At 43.7% G+C, this 27,882-nt stretch overlaps 1 protein-coding gene across 2 annotated transcripts in view; it reads left to right on the plus strand.

Moving 5' to 3' along the window:
* The first annotated feature begins 6,077 nt into the window (after positions 1-6,077).
* The window catches only part of LOC137370091 (tropomyosin alpha-1 chain-like), a 138,080-nt gene continuing 116,275 nt past the window's right edge, over positions 6,078-27,882 (plus strand). For both annotated transcript variants that reach the window (XM_068032226.1, XM_068032235.1), the window contains exons 1-2: positions 6,078-6,340; positions 7,502-7,627. In XM_068032226.1, the coding sequence (XP_067888327.1) occupies positions 6,227-6,340; positions 7,502-7,627 (240 nt within the window). In that variant the 5' untranslated portion in view covers positions 6,078-6,226. The remainder of the gene's footprint in view (positions 6,341-7,501; positions 7,628-27,882) is intronic.

Below are 27,882 nucleotides of genomic sequence, written 5' to 3' on the forward strand. Positions count from 1 at the left end.
TATATCACCATTCCTTCACTGTCACTGGGTCAAAGACTTGTAACTCCCTTCCTAACAGCACTGTGGGTATACCTACACCCCAAAGACTGCAGCGGTTCAAGAGGCAACTCACCACCACCTTCTCGAGCAATTAGGGATGGGAAATAAATGCTGGCCTAGCTAGCGATGCCCACATCCCATGAAAATAATTTTTTTTTAAATCATTGCAGAGCAGTTTCGGGTGTGCAGCAATGTGAAAGCAGCAGTATAACTCAAGAATCAGGTCATCGATCTAACTCAGTGAGCAACACTTTGAATATGAATACTTCCCTTGTTACTGCATAGAGTACAACCTATAGCTACATCAGAAATAGGAACATCAGAAATAGGAGCAGGAGTAGGCCATTTGTTCCCTCGAGCCTGTTGCACCATTCAATAAGATCATGGCCGATCTGACTGTGACCTTAATTCTGCTTTCCTGCCTGCCCCACAATAACCCTTGACTCCCTTGTAGATCAACAATCTGTCTAACTCAGCCTTGAATATATTCAATGACCTGGCCTCCACTGCTCTCTGCGGTAAAGAATTCCAAACATTAATGACCCACTGAGAGAAGAAATTCTTATCATCTCCATCTTAAATTCTGAAACTGTGGTCGGAATTTTACGCCACCCCAGCAGATCGGATGGTGGCGTGGGGGGGGGGGGGCATAAAATTGAGCGGCAGGCTCCAGGAGACCTACCCGCCCTGATTCCACCTCCGGACAAGTTTACGGTAGTCAGGCAGGGAGGGTGGGGGGGTGGGGGGGCGGGTTTTGGGAAACGGCCTGTCCGCCCAAGGACATTCAAGACCCTTAAGTGGTCGCTTAAGGGCTCTCGCCCACCTCCAAGGGTATTTTACCCGTGGCAAGCGGGTGTGCTGGGGGCATGAAAGGCCGCCCAGTGATAGCTGCTGGTCTTTCTGCGCCCTGGGGGGAGGGAGGGGGGATGCATGGCAGTGGGGCACGGGGTGCACGATTGAGGGCCGCCCCCACCTCCCAACCCATCGCCGGGACGCAAGACACCCCCCTCCCCCCAAACGACCACTCCAGCCTCACCAGAGAAGGACCGTCCCCCTGGAGAGGCATGCCCAACTCACTCACTCTCCAGGGTTCATGGCGTCAACTGGGCTGCAGTCCCAGCAGTGGCCACCGCTCCCAGTGGCACTGCTGGGACTAAGAGTTGCCGGCCCACTGATTGGCCAGTAGCTCAATGAGGCGGGACCTCCTCCCTCAAGTGGGTCGCCTTGGGACAAATTAAAGCCTGGGATCCGTAAAATACGGGATGGCTAGGCTAGCTAGGCGGAAGCGGGGTCGCCACAAACTTTCACGTCGGAGTCCGGCTTCCATCCATCCACCGTAAAATTCCGGCCTGTGTCTCCTAGTTCTAGATTCCCCCATGAGGGGAAATATCCTCTCAGCATCCACCCAGTCAAGCCCCCTCAGAATCTTTCAATTCAGGTCACAGACCTGAAATGTTAACTTTGCTTCTCTCTCCACAGATGCTGCCTGCAGAGTATTTCCAGCACTTTTTGTTTTTGTTTCAGATTTCCAGCATCTGCATTCTTTTGCTTTTATTTATCCCCTCAGAATCTTATATGTTTCAATAAGATCACCTCTCATTCTTCTAAACTCAAATGAGTATAGGCCGAGGCTGTTCAACCTTTCCTTATAACACAAGACCCTCATCCCAGGAATCAACATAGTGAATCTTCACTGAACTGCCTCCAATGCAAGAATATCCCTTCTTAAATAAGGAGACCAAACTGTACACTGTTTTATAAATCTCACTCGACCTGGTCTCAGTTATTACTGCACTTGGCCATGTCCCTGTATTTATTACACTAGGTCCTGACTCACTTATCCTTCTGACAGTCCACTAACAACAGTCTAACAAGCTGAACATGACTCGTCTATTCCTACTCTCTGTTTTCTGTCGATTAACCAATCCTCTCTATATATATTAACTTCAACCCCATGGACTCTTAACAACTATGTTTGATGATATTGAGGATATTTGATGATGCCAGGACCTAAGCGGCAAAATCTAATGATGTGGAAGGAATACCGTCTATTTTAAACATACAGCGAGCTATTCAGCTGTGACAGCCGTCACACCCTCATGCTTTTGATTGCGAAACTTTCTAAATCTTTTTAAATCTGCTTTTCACATTTGTAATGAAGGCTGGAAATGAGCAAACTTTTCTGTCATCTCCACCATACAACTCAGTTTCATAACAAAATAGCTGCAAATGTCCATGCTTGTATTTTACATCAATGGCATTAAATTGGTTGCAATTCTTTGTCTGGGATACCATAGCACCATAGAAAAATTATGGCACAGAAGGAGACCATTCAACCAGTCGTGTCTGTTCCAGCTGAAAAAGCTAGCCGCCCAATCTAATCCCACCTTCCAGCACCTGGTCCATAGCCTTGCGGGTTACAGCACTTCAGGTGCATGTCCAGGTACCTTTTAAAGTATTGAGGGTTTCTGTCTCCACCACTGTTCCTGGGAGTGAATTCCAGACACCTACCACCCTCTGGGTGAAAAAGATTTTCCTCATGTCCCCTCTAATCCTATCAATCACCTTAAATCTGTGCCCCCTGGTAATTGACCTCTCCGCTAGGGGAAACCTCCCTGTCTACTCTATCTAGGGCCCTCATAATTTTGTACACCTCAATTAAGTCACCCCTCAGCCTCCTCTGTTCTAAGGAAAACAGCCCTAGCCGATCTAATCTTTCCTCATAGCTGTAACTTTTGAGCCCTGGCAACATTCTTGTAAATCTCCTCTGTACTCTCTCCAGAGCAATTATGTCCTTTCTGTAATGTGGTGACCCCAGAACTGTACGCAATACTCCAACTGTGGCCTAACCAGCGTTTTATACAGTTCCAGCATTACATCCCTGCTTTTGTATTCTATACCTCGGCCAATAAAGGAAAGCATTCTATATTAAAGGCCTGCTACCTGACCCGAACCAGACGCGACCCGACGACATATGTCAGGTTCGGGTCGGGCCCCTCTCCCGGGTCTAGCTTTCGGGCTCGGGTCAGGTTGGGCCGAGTCCGAGTCGGGTTGGGCCGGACACACACAGTAAGTGCTCTGATGGTAAGTATTGAAATTAAAAAACCTACCTGAGCTCGGAGTCCGGGACAAAACTGAGTCTGCGCATTGAGCGAGTGATGTCACTATGACATCATCACGCATGCGCTGCAACTTCCTGGAGGTTCCGAGTCAGAAGATAAGTAAAGGAATGGTCGGGTCAGTTTCTGGTTGGGTTGAATGGGGTGTGGCTTGGGTCAGGTCAGGCTCAGGGCAAAATTGAAGGGACTCGGGCCGGGTCGGGCTCGGGTCTGCTGTGGATCGGTTGGGTTGGGTTCGGGTTCTTTTTCCCAACCTGAGCAGGCCTTTATTCCATATGCCTTCTTCACCACTCTATCTACCTGTCCTGCAACCTTCAGGGACTTTTGAACATGCAATCCAAGGTCTCTCACTTCTTCTACCCCTCTCAATATCCTCCCATTTATTGTGGATTCCCTTGCTTTATTTGCCCTCCTCAAATGCATTACCTCACAATTATCTGGATTGAATTCCATTTGCCACTTTACCGCCCACTCAACCAAACCATTGATATCTTTCTGGAGTCTACGGCTATCCTCCTTTATTCTGTGACCTGACCCTAAATTGCAGATCCTTATTCACAAAAACCATTGTGATTTGCAATTAGAAAGTGCATAGAAATGTGGCAATAATAACAGAAAAGGGTGCCATAGTTTAAAATAAAAACAGAAAATGCTGGAAATATGCTGTACGTCAGTCAGTGTCTGTAAAGAGAAAATACAGATAAATGTTTCAATTATACATCCTTTGTCAGAGCTAGAACCTAGAAGCTAAGCAAACACCTTGCTAAGAACAAACTAACTAGAGTTTTGGACAGGTGGGCAGCTGACAGGTAAATGCAGGGTTGGAAATCCTGTCACAGTGAAAGGCTTAAAGGCTAGCAAACTTATTTTGAAAAATGAGAAATGGATCATAATGATGCCTAATTAAGCATATTGATTTATGTCCCTGAAAATCTTTTATCCGAATGATATTGTAGATCTGAAATTCATCCGATGTTTTAACTACTCACAATTTCATAATATCTATTGATAATAAATTATCCCACATAAGTGCTGGTGTTTCAGATGACTGGGTCTTGCATTCCACAATCTGACAGTCTGGAAGGGAACTGTTAAAAGAAATAGAAATTAAAGACAGGGAGAGAGGTAGCAAGATGAAGTTGATTTTGGAAAAGAGTTCCAGATGGTGGGGTCGTAGTCACTGGAAGCAGCCTCGATTGCTGGTATGCAGAGAACAGGGACAGCTTACACTTTTACAGAACCTTTCACACTTCATAGAAATGTAATCAGACAGAAATTGACGCTGAGCTGAAGGAGATATTAAGAGGGGTCATTAACAGCTTGGTTAAATAAACTGGTTTTAAGGAGAGTCTTGAATGAGAAGAAGGATTTGCATAAGTGAAGAGGTTTAAGAAAGGAATTCCAAAGTTTAGGATTTAGATGGCTGAAGACACCACTGTCAATGATGGGATGAACAGAGTGGGGGATGGACAAGATGCCAGTGTTGGAGGAGGGTAGCGCTCTCAAAAGGTTGGAGAACTGGAGGAAGTTACAGACATAGTGAGGAGGTGGGCCATGATGATCACAATTTTAAATTGAAGGTATTGGAGGACCTGGAGTCAATGTAGGTCAGCCAGGAGAGGAGTGATGGGTAAGCAGGACTTGATATGAGGTAGAATAAGGGCAGTCGAGTTTTGGATGAGCTTAAGTTTATGCAATAAAAGCAAAATACTGCGGATGCTGGAAATCTGAAACAAAAACAAGAAATGCTGGATTCACTCAGCAGGTCTGGCAGCATCTGTGGAAAGAGAAGCAGAGTTAACGTTTCGGGTCAGTGACCCTTCTTCGGAAGAAGGGTCACTGACCCGAAACGTTAACTCTGCTTCTCTTTCCACAGATGCTGCCAGACCTGCTGAGTGAATCCAGCATTTCTTGTTTTTGTTTAAGTTTATGCAAGGTTGAGAATGGGAGATTGATTAGGAGAGTCATCTCTGGAGCCGAAAAAGGCATGGATGAGGTTCTTGGCAGTAGTTGGGCTGAGTTAGAGGTATTCTTTGCAATGGAAAGGATACAATGTCCGAACATCAGCACAGAGTCAAATAGGATTCACACACTGTAAATAGTCTGGTTCAGCCAGTAAGAGTGGCTGGGGAGGGCAATGGAGCTTGTGGTGGAAGCTGATATGCAATCCAGCAATAGAGGACTGCAGGATCTAGGCTGGGATATGTGGTCAGAGTAAATTACCCAAATAAGTTGGGCAAGAACTTAGGAACAGGACTAAGGCCCCATTTCCACCATTCAATTAGATCACGGTTTATCTGTACCTTCACTCCATTTAGCTGCCTTTTTTCTTCCATATCCCTTGAGATCCTTACTTGGAGGGATTTGAAACTGTGGGTGAGAATCTTGTGGGATTCCGAGTAGTCCAGAACCCAGCGGAGACACACATGGACACACTCATTGAAAGGTAAAAGACCGAAGACTTTAAATGCATTATGAACATTAAATAAAACGCGATGAAATGGAAAGGACAACTCAGTAATGGAAGGAAGAAGTAGATCAGTAGGACTAAATGAATGATATTGAAAAGGTGGAATGAAAGCAGGACTGGGGGAAGAGGCTCATTAGGGTATAGAGCTGAATAGGAGAATTCTCCCAGTCTCTCTAACTCAGAGGTTGAACTGTAGACATAGATTTATATAAAGAGCAAAACAGGCGCATTCCTTTCTCTCCCTGGCTCAGTTTAACTGACTCAGACTCCCAAAGACGGACAGGATCGCAGCTGAGAAGAGGCCACCTCCCATCTTAGAGATGTGCCAGCACCGCCCCTCTCACATTCACCACCATCCTCTCAGCCCTTTCCAAAATAAGTCATTGAATTTCGGTTTCTTTCCCCCGGAAATCCAGCCTCCTCCCCCTTTCCGCCAAAGGCAGCTCCTTATTTCGCCAGCCGGGAGTCTTCAGTCCAGCTCCGCTCTGAAAGCACCGTCTTCAGGCTCATCCCCTCCATTCAACTCAACACAAAGGCGCTTTTCTTTTCAAATTAAAGGTCAAACAAAAACTGAAAAAGTAATTTTTAAAAAAAGACCATGGATGCCCTCAAGAAGAAGATGCAAATGTTGAAATTGGAAAAAGAAAATGCCATGGACAAAGCCGACCAGGCAGAAGTTGATAAGAAGGCGGCTGAGGACAGGTGTCTGCAGGTGGGGAATGATCCAAAGTGTTTGAAAGAGATTTCTAGAGACACAATTGTGCTAGTGAATAAATCCCCTCTGTCCTCTTCTCAGATCTGGGCAAGTGTTTAGTTAAATGATTAACGTGAGGAGGTTGATTTCCTCAATTTTATTTGGCTCTTATATTAATGTTTGCAGCCGACCCCTCCCTTTACTTTAAATCTAAAATATCAATAGTGGAAAATGAAAAGTGCCTTATGGATTGAAGCGATTGAAATGAAGTCCATTTTGTTACAGAATAGATCACCTCCCACTGTCTGGATGTGGAATCGTGTACAAATAAAATGATGCCTTCAGTTCCGAATCATTCTAATGATTTGATTTACTGGGTAATTTTATACCACATGAAATATTTCGACATGGTGACTTTTTTTAGGGGTGGGGTTCCCTAAATGAAAGCCCACGGTAACGCCAGAGAGAATGTTAAAGGGGAAATGTTGATGGAATTTCTCAGGCGAGTTAAAGAATAAAGCACCTGTTTAGTAAAAAGTACCGGTTTAGTAAAATCTGTCAGATGTGTTGAGTATTTTACAGTCTTTTTATGGCAATGACAGCCAATTCTTCGTAAGAGCTTGGTTTATGACCAGTAATGAATTTTCGTCCTTTAGTCCTAGATGTCAGAACTGGTGTATTTTCTTCGCAATTTCTTCCTCTTTCTCTCCTCTCCTTAATGCGGTGATACTTGCTAGGATACATTTCCATGAGCAGCTTTCTGATGCTTCGCCAAAGTGACTAAACTTCAAGTGTGAACTTCGATAAAGTGGCAGCAGGTTATCCTACTACAGGCAGCATCACAATCAAGCTCAATCCTGTCCTCAATCCACCATCCACACACAACTTCCAACAGAAGAGAACCCTGGATGATTTTCCTTTCCTAGCTCAGGGGGGATCATATCTGACAGCTGGTTAATATTACAGTATAATCAACTGAGAGACACCTAAGGCTTCGAAGAGAAATTTAAAAAGAACAATCGTGGGAAAATGTCAAATTTTATTTAGAAAATATTAAGCATTTAACTTTAAAGTAGCAGCAAAATAGAGGCACAAAAATTAGTGATTGTACCTGATCATTTTCTGTTGGATTGTCATATATCCTTGTGTCTATTAATATGACCTTTGCTGATTCTTTAGCTGGAAGAAGAGATCATAAGTTTGCAGAAAAAGCAAAAAGTAACTGAAGATGAGCTTGACAAATGCTCCGAATCCTTGCGGGATACTCAAGGAAAGCTGCAACTAGCAGAAAAGAAAGCAACTGATGTGAGTCACTTTGATAATATACCTTTAAATTAACTCCTCTGCCACAGAATCAATTAACAGCCCATCATCCTCTTACAAATGTTATTGCCCAATTACACTACAGCACTGTCACCAAAGGCGCAGACCATTACCTTGTGAGGTAGGTAGTATCACTCCCTGTCTCTGAAGGAAGAGTTCTGGTAGCAATGAAACATGGCTGCCACTGTCAGATGCTGAGACTGCCATTTTGTTCTACATCACGGGCATTTTGTTCAGGTAGGGTGAATTCATGCTTTTTGAGCAACTTTGCATGTGTTCTGTTGTACACTACATCCATTCACTGGTATAAACAGATCAAATTCACAACACAAGCAACCACATTATATTTCAAACTACTTCTATTGGAAACTACACCTAGAGAAAATTGAGAATTTTAACTAATTTCCATTATCATCTTCTTGCTCTTCCATATGAATTGTGCATTATTACTAAAAAGAAATAAAAACTATGACTATTATTAGTGACTGAACTGCAAACAGAAAATCACCACAGAATCCAAACTATTGGGTACCTACTACCTTTCAGATGAGACAGTAAATCAAGGCCCTGCCTGCTTTGTCAGGTGGATATAAAAGATCCAATGACAGGGGAGAAGAGCAGGGGAGTTATCCTCCGTGTCCTAGCCAATATGTTTCCCTCAATCAGCACCACAAAAAACAGATTATCTGTCCATTATCACATTACTATCGTGGGAGCTTATGCAGTGTGCTAATTGGTTGTCACATGTGCTACATTACAACAATGATTACACTTCAAAAGTACTTCATTGGCTTTGGGATGTCCTCAGGTTGTGAAAGGCGCTACAGAAATGCAAGTTTTTAAAATCCTATTTGTCATGTGTTTAATTAGGTTTAAGCCACTAGAGGGCACTGCTAGCTAAATCAAGACTGACAAGTTTGGCAGGCGCCTGTTAGCACTGATGCTTCCTACTGTCTAAACCATGGAGATAATAGAAATATGGTTGGACAAGAGAGTGGAACATAGTTGCTGGCCTTCCAACACACTATTCCATGAAAAGCAGGAAACAGATATTGTTGTCCCTACAGCGAGTATTCTTTTCCACAGGAACCAGAAAAAAATCACTAGGCGAGACATCTCAGGCTGCTCTCACACACCTTCTGGCAATGTCTGTAAAACATCAGATGAAGGGTCTTGGTCGAGTCACCTGGCCACTTTGTCAGTAAGGGAATTGTGACGAAAAACAAAAAGGAAAAGTGAATCATTTCAGGATTGAAAGTTTATAGAGTTAAAGTTTGATAGAGAACTGGGTAGTACACTGTACAAGAAAGGATGTTGTCAAAGAGTCTTTCCGGTATTAGTTCAAATTGATTTATAATTTCAGAAAATAAATGTCATCCATACATATAGGCACATCCACCACCTTAAACATTCACTCTTTCAGTGACAGCAGTGTGTACCATCTACAAGATGCACCGCAGCAATTCACCAAGCTTCCTTCGACAGCACCTTCCAAATCCATGGCCTCTACCACCTAGAAGGACAAGGGCAGCAGTTGCATGGAAACACCACCATCTGTAAGTTCCTCTCTAAGCCACACACCATCCTGACTTGGAACTATATTGCCTTTCCTTCACTGTCGCTGGGTCAAAATTCTGTAACTCCCAAACAGCTCTGTAGGCGTACCTACACCAGATGAACTGCAGTGGTTCACCACCACCTTCTCAAGGGCAGTTAGGGATGGGCAATAAATGCTGGTCTTGTCAGCGACACTCATGTCCCAAGAACAAATAATAAAAAAGGACTTTAGTCCTCCCTATCATATACACACATTAATTTGAACAGTGCCCTTTCACTTCTTTGGTGCGAAAGATGGGAAAAAGTTTTGTTCTGAAACACTAGAAGCTGACTATGCTCTTAGCTTCCTCAGCCCATATCATAAGAGACAGCAAACAAAAGACTAAATTTGGCATTATTCAATAATCTTTCTGTGACAGGCCACAGTGATGAGCAATACATTAGTTCACAGATAAAGGCTGAAATATAATTACAATTTTAGCATTGGAACATTTCTCAAGTTCACTTGACAACTATTAATATAAATTTCAATGTTGAAGTAAAAATGTGAATTCCAGAAAAATAATATAATTCTTTGGCTCCTGCTGCCAATCAATCAATAACTACTCAATCCTCATTGAAAATGGAAATTCTTAAAGGTTTGCTGGTTGGCTGAGTTGGTAATTGTACTCCCTCGTGTTACTTTAAGCTGCACAAGCCACAAAGTTCCAGCTTCGATCTCTGGCTTGTTATGAATCAACTGGGAAACTGCAATTGGTCTCAGCAACATGGACTGGGCAAAAGGAAAACTGTTTCTGACTCCACATCACTTTACAGAGACTCCTGCTGGTGCCTATGTGTTTGATAATAGTTGGGGATAAGATCAGGCTCGGCTTAATCCCTTCACAGTTGAATCACATGGTACCCAACAGTGTTGGAATGAAGGGCCAGTGCTTTCAGGAGAGTAGAGTGAAAACTGGCAAAGAAAAAGGAAAATAATACAATTGTAAAATTTTAAATGGTATGTTTGTAGTTTCTGATCACAATTATTCATTGTAAATCATCTATGTGCTGAAAGTAAAAAATTGGATTAGCACCTTCTAACCCTATTGTATACAGCTGGACTGCCAAGGTTCAATCACAGGCTGCAGTGAAAGTGATCTCCTGACACACATGAAGACTAGACAGGGTCTGCTGTTGTTTACTAACACCTTATAACCCCCTTCAGCACCAGCTGAACACAGGGGCAATTAGAATGCATTGTCAACATGGTACCATTGAAGATACAAGATAACATACCAACTCATTGAAGGGTAGCAAATATAAAGAGGTGAACCATCTAGCTTTAATTGTTAAACTAGGTGTAAACCCAGCTATATGGATCAGAAAGTAATTTGCTTGCCTACCTGTGCTGAGTTAACTGATCTCAGGGAGATCAGGTGGTTGCTACAACCAATTTCAGTGCCTCTGGGTCAGAGAGGGGACAGTCATTGAGGGTTCCAGTGACATGTGTCAATGTTGCATGAAAACAGTACTAGAAAGATAAAATACTGCGGATGCTGGAAATCTGAAATAAAAACAGAAAATGTTGGAAATACTCAGTAAGTCAGGTAGAATCTGGGGAGAGAGAAACAAAGTTAGCATTTCAAGTAGCTGACTTTTCATCAGAACTGGAAATGATTAGAGATGTAATAGGTTTTAAGCAACTACAGAGACAAGAAGTGGGAGGAAAGAACAAAAGAGAAGGTCTGTGATAGGATAGAAGGTAGGAAAGATTAAATGACAAAAGAGTGATGGTGCAAGGCAAAGGGAGCAGGTAATGGGACAAGTAAAGAAACAAAAGATGGGTCTAGAAAGAAGCATTAATGGGAAAATGTAGAACTATTACTAACAGCTTCTGTCCAAAAGAATGAAATTGTTGAACTCAAGATTGAGTTCAGGAGGCTGTAAAATGCCTAATCGAAAGAAGAGGTGCTGATCCTCAAATTTCCATTGAGCATCATCAGAATAGTGTAGGAGACTGAGAACAGAGTGGGAATTAAAATGACTGGAAGCTCGGGGTTACTCTTATAGCAGACTGATCAGAGGTGTTCCGCAAAGCGATCGCCCAGTCTGAGATTGGTCTCCCCAATGTAGAGGAGACCACATCATGAGCAGCAAATACAAGTATAATAAATTGAAAGAATCACAAGTAAATCACAGTTTGACCTGGAAGGAATGTCTGGAGCCTTGGGCAGTCAGAAGGGAGGAGGTAAAAGGGCCCTCCATGGCCTTGCCTCGCCCTATCTCTGTAATCTCCTTCAGTCCTCTGAGATTTCTGCTCCCCTCCAGTTCTCGCCTCTTGAGCATCCCTGATTTAATTGCTCCACCATTGGTGGCCATGCCTTCAGCTACCAAAGCCTTAAGCTGTGGAATTCCCTCCCTAAACCTCTCCACCTCTCTTTTCTCCTTTAAAGCCTGCCTCTTTAAAACACCTTAAACCTACCTCTTTGACCAAGCATTTGGTCATCTGCCCTAATATCTTCTTGTGTGGGTCGGTGTCAAATTTTGTTTGATAACGCTCCTGTAAAGCACCTTGGCAGAAGGTGCTATATAAATACAATTTGTTGTTGTTCATTAAAATTGTCACTTGAAGGCCTCAGTCTGAATTTGGATTGCACAATCCGATCATTTGCAGTGTACTTTATTCTTATTGTGTAGAAAAAATCTTAGTGAACTGATTACACACCTGGTGTAACTCTTGTGTTCACTAAACTATAGAAAGTGTTTTAAGATAATAAGGAAGGAGAAAGGTGGCTTTCTGACATAACACCCTGAATGATTCTGAATTCCCCCGCCAGAGGAAATAGTTTCTCCCTATCTACCAAATCTTTTAATCATCTTAAACATTTCAATTAGATCACCCCTTACATCTATATAATCAAGTCTAGTCTATGCAACCTACAAGATGCACTGCAGAAACTCGCCAAGGCTCCTTCGACAGCATTTTCCAAACCCCTGACCTCTACCGCCTAGAAGGACAAGGGCAGCAGACGCATGGGAACACCACCACCTGCAAGTTCCCCTCCAAACCACACACCATCCTGATTTGGAACTACATCGCTGTTCCTTCACTGTAGCTGGGTCAAAATCCTGGAACCCCCTCCCTAATAGCACTGTGGGTGTCCCTGCACCATATGGACTGCAGTGGTGCATGAAGGCAGCTCACCACCACCTTCTCAAGGGCAATTAGGAATGGGCAATAAGTGCTGGCCTTGCCACAAGGACGAATAAAAAGAAAAAAAAACTGTCCTCATAATTTAACCCTTTTAGTCCTAGTATCACTCTGTTAACTCTAGGCTGCATCTGCCCTGCACTCCCCTCCCAGGCCAATTCCTGGGATGGCACCCAGAAATGAATGTAGTATTCCAGATGGGGTCTAACCAGAGTTCCGTACAGCTTTAGAGGTAGTTGTCAAAGTGAAGGGATGGTATTTAGGGGAGGGCATAGTGGGAACGATTGTAATAAAAGGGTGAAGGGAAGCATGAGTGATTGGGAAAGGACAGAAAGGTAGCAGCTGGGGGCTAATTTCACCACAACCCCCACCCCAAGTGTGTGGCAACTTGCAGCTGTTTGTGACTCCTTTACTGTCACGCCACCCCCTATCAACCACTACCTCCCACCTGAAAAGAAAGAGAAAAAGAGAGAACCATAAAGATGGCTGAAATAGAAGCAAAAAGTAAAGTTAAGGAGAGAGAAACTGAAGAAAAGAGAGAGACAGAAGTATAAGAAAGTCAGAAGTAACAGCATGAAGCCAGCAGACACAGTTGAGAGAGAGCCAGTATTCTCTGATTTACTGTGTGTAACATCATGGGAGATTCATTAATGTGTTTGAAATTTATTTTTCACTAAATTAAATGTGAACTCTAATCCTAATTTCCTGGTTTATTTTGATGTCATATCTTGGGTTTACCTTAATTATACCATTTAATATGTGATATGAATGTCTTTATTCATGAAGAAAAATGACTAGTTAGGTATAGTAGGTAAATCTGTGGAGCTTAGCCAGTACAGAACAGGAGTGTTTTTACTGCTCTTTAAATCACAAACATGTCCAGGGTTAGACTGATCAAGTCTGTGCACTGTTCTGATGTCATCATTATGCATTCACTTTTTCTCAACAGTAAATCCTGATTTTAAATGAACAGACTCATTCTGTGCACACAGCCATTATATGTTATTACTCATGGGGCCAATTTTCCTGTTCCTGCACCTTGGCATATCGGATTACCTGAACACAGCATTTAGCAAAAATCCGAGTTGGGAGGAATGCTCGTGTGGAAGGAGCCTGTCTGATTTTCTGCCAATTAATTTAATGGACAGAATATCCCTCTGTGTGCTTCACCTGGGTGATCCAATACACCCAGGAACAAGAATACGAAGAAGAAAATCTGCCCTAATTGCCATTTTAATCAACCCGACAGAAACTCTTCTGAGACCAACCTCAGACTCTGTCCAAATAAGACAGAGATTAGAAGTGTTATTTCTCAAGAAACACTCAAATTGGTATGGTAATAACTAGCTGCTTTTATTTCCATATCCTTTAGAATATTCCTTTAAACAAAAAACTTAAGAGAAATGCAATTATTATAATGTACAATGTGCTTAGTCCCAATAGGGAGTGATCTAGTGTTTAGTTAAGTTTTCAAGTACCATTAATATCAGGAAGCATTTGGACTTTGCTCCATTTCCCTTCAAAAAGATGGGTTTCTGTTGTTATGACCAAGGTGGGAGGAGTGCACTGTCTTTTCTAGTTCCACTTCTCCACAGGTCACAACATATGTTTAAATGTTTACCCCAAACAGCAAGTCAGAACCTCCTGCCACTATAATTGGGACATGTCACTTCTCTGCAAACATCTCCCCCAAGTCACCAAGGTTTCTGTTGTTTATTGCACTTCAGGCATATGACATCCAGCAAAGGTTTGTTTTCAAACAAGACATCGCAGTGACCCTTGTAAAAAAAAATCCATGGAGTCTTTTCAGTTTTCCCAAATAAACCAATGTCCATAATTCTAACACATGAATCCTCAAATTTTTTTTTAAAAAATAAGCACTTTCATAACACTGTATACTGACAGTTTTTCAGGATGCATATCCTCTTGTGTATCTTTATAGCAAATGGAACGTTGTCTCTTTCCCTTACACTTTAAATACTATTTGAGAACGTAGACTGATAATAGATCAGGAGACCACAGTTTCTTCATGTAACCAACACCCCTTACACAGGAGAAAAAGTTTATGGCTGGGAATTTTCTGGAAGCTGCTCCTGCTCGCTACCATAACTGCCTCAGAAACACTGTTTACGCTCGTAACTGGGTTTCCGCTGCACTGCTGACCAAGTTACAACAGCCGAGTGAAGCTGCTCCAAGGAAATTCCTGGCCTACGACTTTGTTGAGATGGAGAGATTTTCCTGGTGATGAGGGAGAGAGATTTCACGTAGTTTCCAGTATTAAATGTGCATCAGTTTTGTTTTATTTGTTCTTGGGTATGAATGTCTCTGGCAAAGCCAGCATTTGTTGCCCATCCCTAATTTCCCTTGAGAAGGGGGTGGTAAGCGTCTTCTTGAACTGTTGCAGTCCATGTGGTGTACCTACACCCATATTGCTACTAGGGAGGGAGTTCCAGGATTTTGACCCAGCGACAGTGAAGGAACGGCGATATAGTTCCAAGTCAAGATGGTGTGTGACTTGGAGGAGAACTTGCAGGTGGTGGTGTTCCCATGCATCTGCTGCCCTTGTTCTAGTTCTAGTTTAGTTAGCCTTTTAGAGGTGCGTGCTTTTGTTTCATCGGAGTGACTGAATTGTAAAACAATCAGTTCTGATGATCTACACATTTTTGTTTGGTTTTCTACTCTCCTCCCCTGAAGGCATTGTCTCACGCTGAGCTCACCCAAGTGATCATGCTTCTGTTGCGAGTCTAGACAGAGGATGATAGCAGCTGTGGAGGCTATGATAGGCTAGCTTGGTCTTTTCAATCAACATCCACATTCAGGGGGCATTAGACAGAGATCAGGAAAGGAAACGTTGACGGATTTGTTTCTGCCTTTCCCCTGCCTGGAAGCACTGATCTCATCATTTTTTTATACTGCTTACAGCATCCTCCAGAAGGGCCTAGGGCTCTTTAAGTAATATTATTGGAAGCAGGAGGGCTGAGGAGAATTAGGTTTGGGGAAGGACCCATTATGCCTTATGTCAAATTCCCTTCCCTGTTTTCTGATCATGAGAAATTACGTCACCAGCTGGAGCATATAAATAATGGCCTGGAGTTTAGCCTGGTGGCAAGTTCTTTGCAGAGACAGCATTGTGAGGTCGGTAAACCCGAATGTCCTGCAGAGTTCCGCTGCAGGGCTGCTCTACATTTTCTCTGGTTGGGTTCCCACCCACCAGCAGGCCTGATGATCAAGTTAAAGGCCTTTCAGGCTGGAAGGCTGCTTCATAGGGCTGAAAGCTATGTGAGGATGTAGGTATATTGGGAAAGTGTGAGAGATTGCGAGGCAGGGGGTGGGGGCAGGATTCTCACAGGGTAGGGCACCCGGATCATGGGCATTCTCAATTGTGATGGGTGGTCCGATGGTGGTCCAGGGGTTCAGAACACGGGTGGGGGGAGCGGTGGGGCATGGGTCTGATGTTGGTCGGGGCAGCAAATGGTGGTCAGGGCGGGTGGGGGGGGGGGAGGAGATGGGGAAACAGACAGCTCGCAGGCAGGAGGTTTACTGGATAGCATAATGGGCCTTTAGGAAAAACTCCCGCTCCTTCTGGCCCACAAGCAGTGGCGTAAAGGCACTTACCTCATGGATTCAGTCCTTATCGCTCCTTTAAGCTGGTGAGTTTCCCAAGGCACAGGAAACTCGGCTGCCTGCGGCTAAATGAAGGCTGGCTGCCTCATAGAAGACACAAAAACCATACCAAAAATAGTGGTGAACCAAGGGGTTAATGAAAGTGAGGAACTTAAAGTAATTAATATCAGTGGAAGAAACGTACGTTAGAAACTAATGGGACTAAAAGCTGACAAATCCCCATGTCCTGATGGCCTACATCCTAAGGTCTAAAAGATGTAGCTGCAGAGATGGTGGATGCACTGCTTATGATTTTCCATAATTCCTTAGATTCCAGAATGGTCCCCGTGGATTGGAAGTTATCAAATTGAACACAGCTATTCAAGAAAGGAGGGAGAGAGGAAAACAGGGACTTACAGGCTAGTGAGCCTGACGTCAGTTGTCGGGAAAATGTTTGAATCGATTATTAAGGAGGTGCTAACAAGCCACTCAGAAAATCATAGGCAGAGTCAACATGAGTTCATGAAAGGGAAATCATGTCTGACAAATTAATTAAAGTTTTTTGAGGATGCAACTAACAAGATAGATACATAGGACATAGTGCATGGGCTTTCCAAAAGGTGCCCCATAAAAGTTATTACACAAGATAAGGGCTCATGGAGTTGGGGTAATATATTAGCATGGATAGCCGATTGGCCAATGGACAGAAAGCAGAGAGTAGGAATAAATGGGGCGTTTTCAAATTGGCAGACTGTAACTAGTGGAGTACTGCAAGGTTCAGTGCTGGGGCCTCAGCTCTTTATAATCTATATTAGTGATGAAGGTGCTGCAAGCTTGCTAATGATTCAAATGTAAGCCGTCAGGAAGACACAAAGAAGCTGCAAAGGGGCATAGATGGGTTAAGTAAGAGGACAATAAGGTGGCAGAAGGAGGATAATGTGGAGAAATGTGAGGTTATTCACTTTGGTAGGCACAATAAAAAAACAGAATATTTTTTTAAAATGGTGAGAAATTGTTAAATTTGTCAAATGTTCAGAAAGATTTGGGTGTCATCGTACAAGAATCACAGAAACTCAACATACAGGTACAGCAAGCAATTAGGAAGCCAAATGGCACGTTGGCCTTTATTGCAAGGGGGCTGGAGTACAAGAATAAGGAATTCTTGCTACAATTGTGTGAGCTTGGTGAGACCGCACCTGGAGTATTGTGCACAGTTTTGGTCTCCATATCTAAGGAAGGATATACTTATCTTGGAGGCGGTGCAGCTAAGATACATTAGATTGGTTCCTGGGATGAGAGGATTGTCCTATAATGAGAGACTGAGTAGATTGGGTCTATATTCCCCAGAGCTTAGAAGAATCATTGAAAGATTCTGAGGGGACTTAATGCAGTAGATGCCAAGAGGTTGTTTCCCCGGCTGCAGAGTCTAGAATTTGGAGGCTTCATCTCAGGATAAGGGGTCAATCACTTAGGACTGATTTGAGAAGGAATTTATTCACTCAGAGGGTTGTGAATCTTTGCAATTCTCTACCCCAGGTGTCTATGGATTCTCAGTCATTGAGATTATTCAGGGCTGAGATAGATAGATTTTTGGACTCTAGGGGAATCAAGGGATTATGGGGATCAGTTGAGAAAGTGGAATAGAGGTCAAAGATCAGCCATGATTTATTGAATGGCAGAGCAGGCTCGAGGAGCCGCATGATCAACTCCTGCTCTTATTTTTTATGTTCTTATGTGTTCTTGCGATAATACTTAAATGACCAACCTGCTTCCCACTAGTGGTTTAGTTGCCTGTCCCTCTTCCCGTCTCCATTAAAACCAAAAGTGGATGGGTTTGAGGCAAGTTCTATTCCAGATTTTTTGCATTTTAACCTGGCACGACCCCAACCAATCTGTTTTTGGGAGGTAAAATTCAGCCTATATGACCATTCAGAAATGGGCGTGCACATGAAGATTTGCCATTTCTTTTCTAGATGGCTAGATGGAAGGGGCATTGTTTTGGTCTCCATATCTAAGGAAGGATATACTTGTCTTGCAATGATATTATCGTGATCCAATCTACTATTTTGCCCTAAGGCCTGAGTGGGAGTGCAATACTGTCCTAACAAGAGTCAGTCTCAAGAAAATAACCAGCAAGTTGAGTTTTTTAACCTATGGATAGCCACAATTGTGGGGGTAATATCTATCGGTAGGAGAAAAAAAACTCCAACAAAAATTCTTAAATCATCCACCTCAGGAGCAGAATCTGGAAACACAAAGTTCTAATCTGTAGGAAATACATGGAACAGATACTCCTATGTGCATTCACTTACATAATCTGAGCATGTCTTTGCTTTCAGAAATTAGGTCGGCTAGCAGCAGCTTGGTATAGCTGGACTCATGCAAAGCTGGGGCTGAAAATTCATGGCCCTTCACATGCATTCCTGCCATAACTGCAGCAGGAAAAGCAGTAAATTAGGCTGGGACTTGAATATGCCAATAATTAAAATAACAAAGGTCCATCCAATTTTGCCCCTTCCTTTACAGAAAGCACTGATTCCTGCCAGCGTATGATTCTAGCAGCACCGCCTGTATTTTATACCTTATCAAAATCACCTATCTTCATGTGCGAACCCCAAACAGTGAGCGTTAGCAGGTTATTTAATCACAGGTTCTTTAGCATATTGCTATGTTACGGGATTGGTATTCCAAATGCCTGGACTAATGATCCGGAGATATGGGTTCCAAGCCCACCATGCCAGCTGGGGAATTTAAATTCAGCAAATTAAATAAATCAAGAATTAAAAAGCTGGGATCATTAATGATAACCATGAAACTACTGGATTCTCATAAAAACACATCTGATTTATGAATGTCCTTTAGGAAAGGAAATCTGCTGTTCTTACTCAATCTGATCTATATGTGATTCCAGACCCACAGCAATGTGGTTGCCCTCTGAAATGGCCTAGCAAGCCACTCAGTTGTATCAAACCACTACAAAAAAGTGTAATCAGAATGATACTGGACAGATCACTCGGCTTCAACTTAGGCATCGGATTCGCATATAACAAAGGCAAGCCAAGCCTAATTGACCCTGCAAAGTCCTCCTCTGGGGACTTGTGCCAAAATTAGGAGAGCTGTCCCACAAACTAGTCAAGCAACAGCCTGACATAGTCATACTCATGGAATCATACCTTGCAGACATTGTCCCAGAGGTGGTAGCACTGTGGTACAGTTAGGAGGGTGTTCCCCTGAAAGTACTCAAAATTGACTCCAAATCCCATGACATCTCATGAACTCAAATCAAACGTGGGCAAGGAAATTCCCTGCTGACTACCACCTACTGCCCTCCCTCAGTTGTTGCATGATATCGGTACCCCTCCATGTTGAACACCACTTGTAAGAAACACTGAGGGGAAGCATGTACTGTGGGCTGGGTCCAGCATCAAGAGTGGCTCAGTAGCACCACTACTGAGGCCTGAAGGTCATATCTGCCAGACTGGGCCTGCGGGAGGTGGTGGGGAACCAACAAGAGGGAAAAATCTACTTGACCTCGTCCTCACCAACCTACCTGTCGCAGATACATTAGTCGATGACAGTATTGGTAGGAGTGAGCATTGCACAGTCCTTTTGGAGATAAGATCCCCTCGTCACACTGAGGACAGCCTCGGTCATGTGTGGCACTATCACCGTGCTATATGGGATAGTTTCGGAGCAGATGTAGCAGCTCAAAACTGGGCATCTATGAAGTGGTGTGGGTTATCAACAGCAACAAAATTGTATTCTACCATAATCTGTAACCTCATATCCCTCACTCTACGATTACCATCAAGCCAGGGGACCAAATATTAGTAAAATCAGGTGTGTAGAAGGGCATCCCAGGAGAAGTACCAGATTTGCCTAAAAATGAGGTACCAACCCAGTGAAAATACAACACAGGACTACGTGCATGCTAAACAGCAGAAGCAGCATGAGATAGACAGAGCTAAGCAATCACACAATCAATGGATGAGATCAAAGCTCTGCAGTCCTGCCACAAACAATCGTGAATGGTGTTGGACAATTAAACAACTAACAGGAGGAGGAGGCTCCTTGAACATCCCCATCCTCAATGATGGCAGAGCCCAGCATGTCAGTGCAAAAGACAAGGCTGAAGCATTTGCAGTTATCTTCAGCCAGAAGTGCCGAGTGGGCGATCCATCTTGGCCTCCTCCTGAGATCCCTATCATCACATGTGTCAGTCTTCAACCAATTCAATTCACTCACGTGATATCCAGAAACAGCTGAGAGCATTCGACATAACAAAGGCTATGGGCCCTGACAACATCTCACATGTAGTGCTGAAGACTTGTGGTCCAGAATTAATTAATTAATCAGATCTAGTGCAATAAAGCTAAAATTAAATAAAGAGGGATAGCAACATTAAAGGGTTCCTAAGTTAAAATCTGAGATATATAGATAATAAGAGTTAAGTAAAACATTTAAGTTAATCTACCTATAAAATAAAATGACAGCACAGGGAAGGAGCTGGTGAGCTTTTATTTATTTATGTCTTAAATTTATTTCTCTTAACTGAGTAAACAGTCTAATTAATTGAAACATGCCAGGGTACCTCAGTCCCGTGGAATGCGCATGTCCATGAAGTGTCGTCGGTTAGAGGAGCTTGGGCTCCGGGTTTTGGAGCTTGAGCAGCAGCTGGAGTTGCTGCAGTGCATCCACAAGGCTGTGAGCCACATGGGTAGCATGTTTCTAGAAGTGGTCACCCCGCAGCTTTGGGGGGTGCAGGCCGAGAGGGAATGGGTGACAAGGGGGAACAGGCAGGCAGTGCAGGAGTGCCCTGAATGCATCTTGCTCTCCAACCATGGGTGAAGGTGATGGTTCCTCTGGAGAGTGCAGCCAGAGCCAAGTCCATGGCACCACAGGTTGCTTAGCTATGTGGGGGATGGTGTGGAGGAGGAAATTTTGGAAAGCATTAGTACTAGAGGAGTCTATAGTTAGGGGAACAGACAGGTGTTTCTGCAGCCACAGATGTGATTCCAAGATGGTATATTGCCTCCCTGGTGCCAGGGTCCAGGATGTCACTGAGCAGCTGCCAAACATTCCAAGCGGGGAGGAAGAAAAACCAGAGGTCCATATCAGTACCAACAACATAGGTAGAAAGAGGGATGAGGTCCTGCAGACAGTTTTTGAGGAGCTAGGAAAGAGGCTAAGAAGCAGGACCTCAAAGGTTGCAATCTCCGGATTATTCCCAGTGCCACATGCGAGTGAATTTAGAAATAGGAGGATAGAGCAGATGAATGCATGGCTGCAGAGATGGTGCAGGAGGGAGGGCTTTAAGATTCCTGGGACATTGGAACCGGTTCTGGGGGAGATGAGACCTGTACAGACCGGACGGTTTGCACCTCAACAGGGCTGGGATCAATGTCTTTCCGGGTGATTTTCTAGTGTTGTGGGAAAGGGTTTAAACTAACTTGGAAGGGAAATGGGAACCAGGATGTAGCAAAAGAAAGAAGAAACAAGATGCGAAAAGGATTGGGAGAGACAAATAGCACTAAAGTAAGAAATAGTAAGGTATTACGTGGGGTCAGAAAAAAAGGGAATACAGTAAGATCTAATTCAGGTTTACAGTGTACATATGCAAATGTACGGTGTGGTAAATAAATAAGGTTGGTGAGCTGCAGGCACAGATAACAGAGACCTGGTTCAATAAGGTCCAGGACTGGGCACTAAATATTCCTAGATACAATGAGTTCAGGAAAGATAAGGAAGGAAAAAAAGAGGAGGGATGGCAGTATTGATTATTCAGGATTTTACAGTGCTGGAGATAGAGGATGTCCAGGAGGGGTTAAGGACAGAATTTATTTGGTTAGAGTTAAGAAACAATAGAGGTGTCATTACTCCACTGGGTCTCTTCTATAGGCCACCAGCTAGTGGGAAAGAGATGGAGGAGCAAATTTGCAGGGAAATTACAGAGAGGTGCAAGACTTGCATAGAGTTTGGTGGTATTAGGGACTTTAATTATACTAATATAAACTGGAATAATAATAGTGTAAAGGGCTGAGGGTGGGGGGGAGAAGAGTTTCTGAAGTGTCATCAGGAGAATCTTATTGACCAGTACATTTCTGCTCTGATGTGGAAGGAGGCATTGCTGAATCTGGTTCTGTGGAATGAGGTGGGTCAAGTGGGTCAAGTGTCAGTAAGGGAACATTTAGGGAACAGTGATCATAGTATCATAAGATTGAGGTTAGTTATGGAAAAGGACAAGGAGCAATCTAGAGTAAAATAATTAATTGGAGGAGGGCCAATTTCACTGGGTTGAGAACAGACCAGTCCTAGGTAAATTGGAATCAAAGATTGGCAGGCAAAACTGTAACAGAACAATGGGCTGCCTTTAAAGAAGAGATGGTTCAGGTAGAGTTTTGGTACATTCCCACGAGGAAGCAAGGTAGGGCAAACAAAGCCAGAACTCCCTGAATGACAAAAGAGATAGAGAGTAAGATGAAGCAGAAAAAGGGGATGTAAGGCAGATGTCAGGTTGATAATACAATTAAGAACCATGCTGAATATAGAAAGTTGCGAGGGAAAGTGAAAAGGAAATAAGAGAGGCAAAGAGAGATTATGAGAAGAGACTAGCAGCCAGCATAAAAAGGTATCCAAAAGCCTTCTATAAGCATAAAAGGGTTATTAGAGAAGGAGTGGGGCTAATTAGGTACCAATAAGGGAATCTACACATGGAAGCAGAGGTCATGGTTGAGGTGCTAAATGAATTGTTTGCATCTGTCTTTACCAAGGAGGAAGATGCTGCCTGAGTCATAGTGAATGAGGAGGGAGTTGAGATACTGGATGAGCTAAAAGTTGATAAAGGGGAGGCTTAGAAAGGCTGGATGTACTTAAAGATGATAAGCCATCAGGATCGGATGGGATGTGTCCGAGAATGCTGAGGGAAGTAAGGGTGAAAATTGCAGAGGTACTGACGATAATTTTCCAATCCTCGTTCAATATGGAGCTGGAGGCAGAGGACAAGAATTACAAATGTTACACCCTTGTTCAAAAAGGGTGTACGGATAAACCCAACAAGTACAGGCCAGTCAGTTTAACCTCATTGGTGGGAAAACCTTCAGAAATTTAATCTGGGACAAAATCACACTCACTTGGACAAGTGTAGATTAATTAAGGAAACGACAAATTGAATTTAACCAAATTGATTGAGTTTTTGATGAGATAACAGAGAGGGTTGATGAGGGTAATGCGGTTGATGTGGTGTACATGGACTTCCAAAAGGCATTTGATAAAGTGCCATATAATAGGCTTTCCTCCCTTCGCCAGCTACAGGAGAAATGCCGTGAACAACAGATGCCCCTCTACGTTGCTTTCATTGATCTCACCAAAGCCTTTGACCTCATCAGTAGACGTGGTCTCTTCAGACCACTAGAAAAGATCGGATGTCCACCAAAGCTACAAAGTATCATCACCTCATTCCATGACAATATGAAAGGCACAATTCAGCATAGCGGTGCCTCATCAGATCCCTTTCCAGTCCTGAGTGGCGTGAAACAAGGCTGTGTTCTCGCACCTACACCGTTTGGGATCTTCTTCTCCCTGCTGCTCTCACATGCGTTCACGTCTTCAGAAGAAGGAATTTTCCTCCACACAAGATCAGGTGGCAGGTTGTTTAACCTTGCCCGTCTAAAAGCGAAGACCAAAGTACAGAAAGTCCTCATCAGGGAACTCCTCTTTGCTGACAATGCTGCATTAACATCTCACACTGAAGAGTGTCTGCAGAGACTCATCGACAGGTTTGCAGCTGCTTGCAATGAATTTGGCCTAACCATCAGCCTCAAGAAAACGAACATCATGGGACAGGACGTCAGAAACGCCCCATCCATCAATATCGGCGACCACACTCTGGAAGTGGTTCAACAGTTCACCTACCTAGGCTCAACTACCACCAGTAACCTGTCTCTCGATGCAGAATTAAACAAGCGCATGGAAAAGGCTTCCTCTGCTATGTCCAAACTGGCCAAGAGAGTGTGGGAAAATGGCGCACTGACACAGAACACAAAAGTCCGAGTGTATCAAGCCTGTGTCCTCAGTACCTTGCTCTATGGCAGCGAGGCCTGGACAATGTATGTCAGCCAAGAGCGACGTCTCAACTCATTCCATCTTCGCTGCCTCCGGAGAATCCTTGGCATCAGGTGGCAGGACCGTATCTCCAACGCAGAAGTCCTCAAGGCGACCAACATCCCCAGCGTATACACCCTACTAAGCCAGCGGCACCTGAGATGGCTTGGCCATGTGAGCTGCATGGAAGATGGCAGGATCCCCAAGGACGCATTGTACAGTGAGCTCGTCACTCGTATCAGACCCACTGGCCGTCCAATTCTCCGCTTTAAAGACGTTTGCAAACGTGACATGAAGTCCTGTGACACTGACCACAAGTCGTGGGAGTCAGTTGCCAGCAATCACCAGAGCTGGCGGGCAACCATAAAGCCGGGGCTAAAGCGTGGCGAATGGAAGATACATAGCAGTTGGCAGGAAAAAAGACAGAAGCGCAAGGAAAGAGCCAACTGTGTAACAGCCCCGACAACCAATTTTATCTGCAGCACCTGTGGAAGAGTCTGTCACTCTAGAATTGGCCTTTATAGCCACTCCAGGCGCTGCTTCACAAACCACTGACCACCTCCAGGCGCTTACCCATTGTCTCTCGAGACAAGGCGGCCAAAGAAAAAGAATAGGCTTTCCAGCAAACTTGAAGCCTATATAATAAAAGGGTCAGTGGCAGCATGGATACCAAGATGGCTGAGTGACAGGAAACAGAGTAGCAATGAACCAGTGTTTTTCAGACCACAGGAAGATATACAGTGGGTTCCCAGGGTTTGGTACTATGACATAGACTTGTGTGTCCAGGACACAATTTCAAAATTTGCAGATAGCACAAAATTTGTAAGTATTGTGAACTGTGAGGAGGATAGTAATAAACTTCAAGAGGACATAGACAGGCTGGTGGAATGGGTAGACATGTGGTAGATGAAATTTAATGTAGAGAAGTGTGAAGTGATATATTTTTGTGGGAAGAATGATGAGCGGCAATATAAACTAAAGGGATCAATTTTAAAGGGAGTTCAGGAACAGAGAGACCTGGTGTTATATGTGCACAAATCATTGAAGGTGGCAGGGAAGGTTGAGAAAGTGATTAAAAAGGCATACAGGATCCTGGACTTTATAAACAGAGGCAGAGAGTACAAAAGCAAGGAAGTTATGATGAACCTTTATAAAACACTGGTTTGGCCTCAACTAGAGTATTGTGTCCAATTCTGGGCATCGCACTTTAGGAAGGATGTGAAGGCTTTAGAAGGACTACAGAAAGGATTTCCAAGAATGGTTCCATTAGATGAGGGACTTATGTAGATAGATTGGAGAAGCTGGGGTTGTTCTCCTTACAGAAGAGAAGGTCGAGAGGAGATGTAATAGGTTTTCAAAATCTGGAGGCATCTGGACTGAATAGAGAGAGGGAAATTGTAGGGTCAAGAACCAGAGGCCACAGATTTAAGGTGACTGGCAAAAGCACCAAACACGACATGAGGAAAAACATTTACGCAGCAAGTGTTTAGGATCTGGAATGTACTACCGGATAGGGTGGTGGAGGCAGATTCAATCGTGGCTTTCAAAAGGGAATTGGATAAGCACCAGAAGAGAAAACATTTTCATGGCAATGGGGAAAGGGGAGGAGAGTGGGACTAGCTAAATTGCTCTTGCAGAGAGCAGGCATGGACTCGATGTTCCGAATTGTTTCCTTCTGTACTGTACCCATTTTACGATTCTAACTAGCCGCGTCTCTATCCAAGCTGTTCCAATACAGCTACAACACTGACATCTACCTAACAAAGTGGAAAATTGCCCAGGTATGTCTTGCTCACAAAAACCAGGACAAGTCCAAACCAGCTAATTACTGGCTCATCAGTCTACTCTCAATCATCAGCAAAGTGATGGAAGTTGTTGTTGACAGTGCTATCAAGTGACACTTACCTATAACCTGGTTATGGATGCTCAGTTTGGGTTTCTCCAGGAGCACTCATCTTCAGACCTCATTACAGTCTTGGTCCAAACATAGACAAAGAACTGAATTTGAGAGGTGAGGTGAGAATGACTTCCTTTGACCATCAAGGCAGCATTTGACTAAGTGTGGCATCAAAGAGCCCTAGCAAAACTGGAGTCAATGGAAATCAGGGGGAAATCTCTTTGCTGGTTGGAGTCAGACCTAGCACAAAGGAACATGGTTGCCAGGACATCACTGCAGGAGTTTCTCAAAGCAGTGTCCTAGGCCCAACTATCAGTTGCTTCATCAATGACTTTCCCTGTATCTTAAGGTCAGAAATGAGGATTTTCACTGATGATCACGAACATACGAACATATGAATTAGGAGCAGAAGTAGGCCATTCGGCCTCTCAGGCCTGCTCCACCATTCAATAAGATCATGGCTGATTTGTTTGTGTTTCGAATTCCACACACCCATCTACCCCCGATAACCCTTGAATCCCTTGCCTAATAAGAATCTATCTACCTCCACCTTAAAAATATTCAGTTGTACAGTGTTAAGTCCCATTCACAACGCTATAGATACTGAAGCAGTCCATGCTCACATACAGCAAGACCTGGACACCATTCATGCTTGGGCTGAAAGTGGCAAGTAACATTCATGCCAAACAAGTATCAGGCAATGACCATCTCCAACAAGAATGTCTAACCACCTCCCCATGACATTCAATGGCATTACCATCATCAGATTCCATACCATCAACATCCTGGGAGTCATCATTGATCAGAAATTTAACTGGACCAACCATATAAATACTGTGGCTACAAGAGCAGGTCAGAAGCTGAGTGTTTTCAGGCAAATGGTCCACTTCCTGACTCCCCAACGCCTTTCCAACATCTACAAGGCACAAGTCAGGAGTGTGATGGAATACTCTCCACTTGCCTGGATGAGTGCGACTCCAACAATACTCAAGAAGCTCGACACCATCCAGGACAAAGCAATCCCCTTGATCGACACCCCATTCACCAACTTAAACATCCCTCCACCACCGGTACACACTGGCTGCAATGTTTACCACCTACAAGATGCACTGCTGCAACTCACCAAGGCTTCTTTGACAGTACCTTCCAAACCCATGACCTCTACCACCTGCAAATCATACACCATCCTGACTTGGAACTATGTGGCTGTTCCTTCACTGTCACTGGTCAAAATTTTGGAACATCCTACCTAACAGCCTTGTGGGTGTATCATGACCACAAGTATTGCAGAGGTTCAAGAAGGTAGCTCACCACCACCTTCTCAATGGCAATTAGGGATGGATGATAAATGCTGGCCTAGCCAGCGACTCCCACATTCCATGAATGAATAAAAAAAAAATGAATATGACCTTTGCCTCCTCACCAATGTCTTCCTTTATGCAGTTTCTAGCATGATGAGGTCTCACTGAATGTGTTGATTTTCTTCACACAGCTACTCAATGCCTGGGATTAGATAACTCAGACCAAGGACTGAACCTAGGATTTTGAGGGATCTCCCGAGGCTCAACTGGTTAAAGCAGTAAATCCCAGGTTTGATTCCTAATCTGTGCTATTGGCTGATCTCATCTAGGTTGTGTAAGGGTGCAAGGGCTCAACTGGCTTCAGCAACTCTCACTAGAAGGGTGTGTGTGTATCTGTCTGTCTGAGGAGAATGGCACCATTCTTGGCTGTGATGCGCCTCCAGTCATATAGCCCCCCAGTGCGCACTATTGAAACTCACACATAAAAAATAGCCTTTTGAACAAGATTTTAGGGGAATACACAGTGACTATGGAACTATACCCAACTGCCTCTGGAGGGGAGACAATTGACTGAAAAATGTGGAGG

The sequence above is a fragment of the Heterodontus francisci genome, chromosome 1 (genome assembly GCF_036365525.1).
Source record: "Heterodontus francisci isolate sHetFra1 chromosome 1, sHetFra1.hap1, whole genome shotgun sequence".
In the NCBI taxonomy this organism is placed as follows: domain Eukaryota; kingdom Metazoa; phylum Chordata; class Chondrichthyes; order Heterodontiformes; family Heterodontidae; genus Heterodontus; species Heterodontus francisci.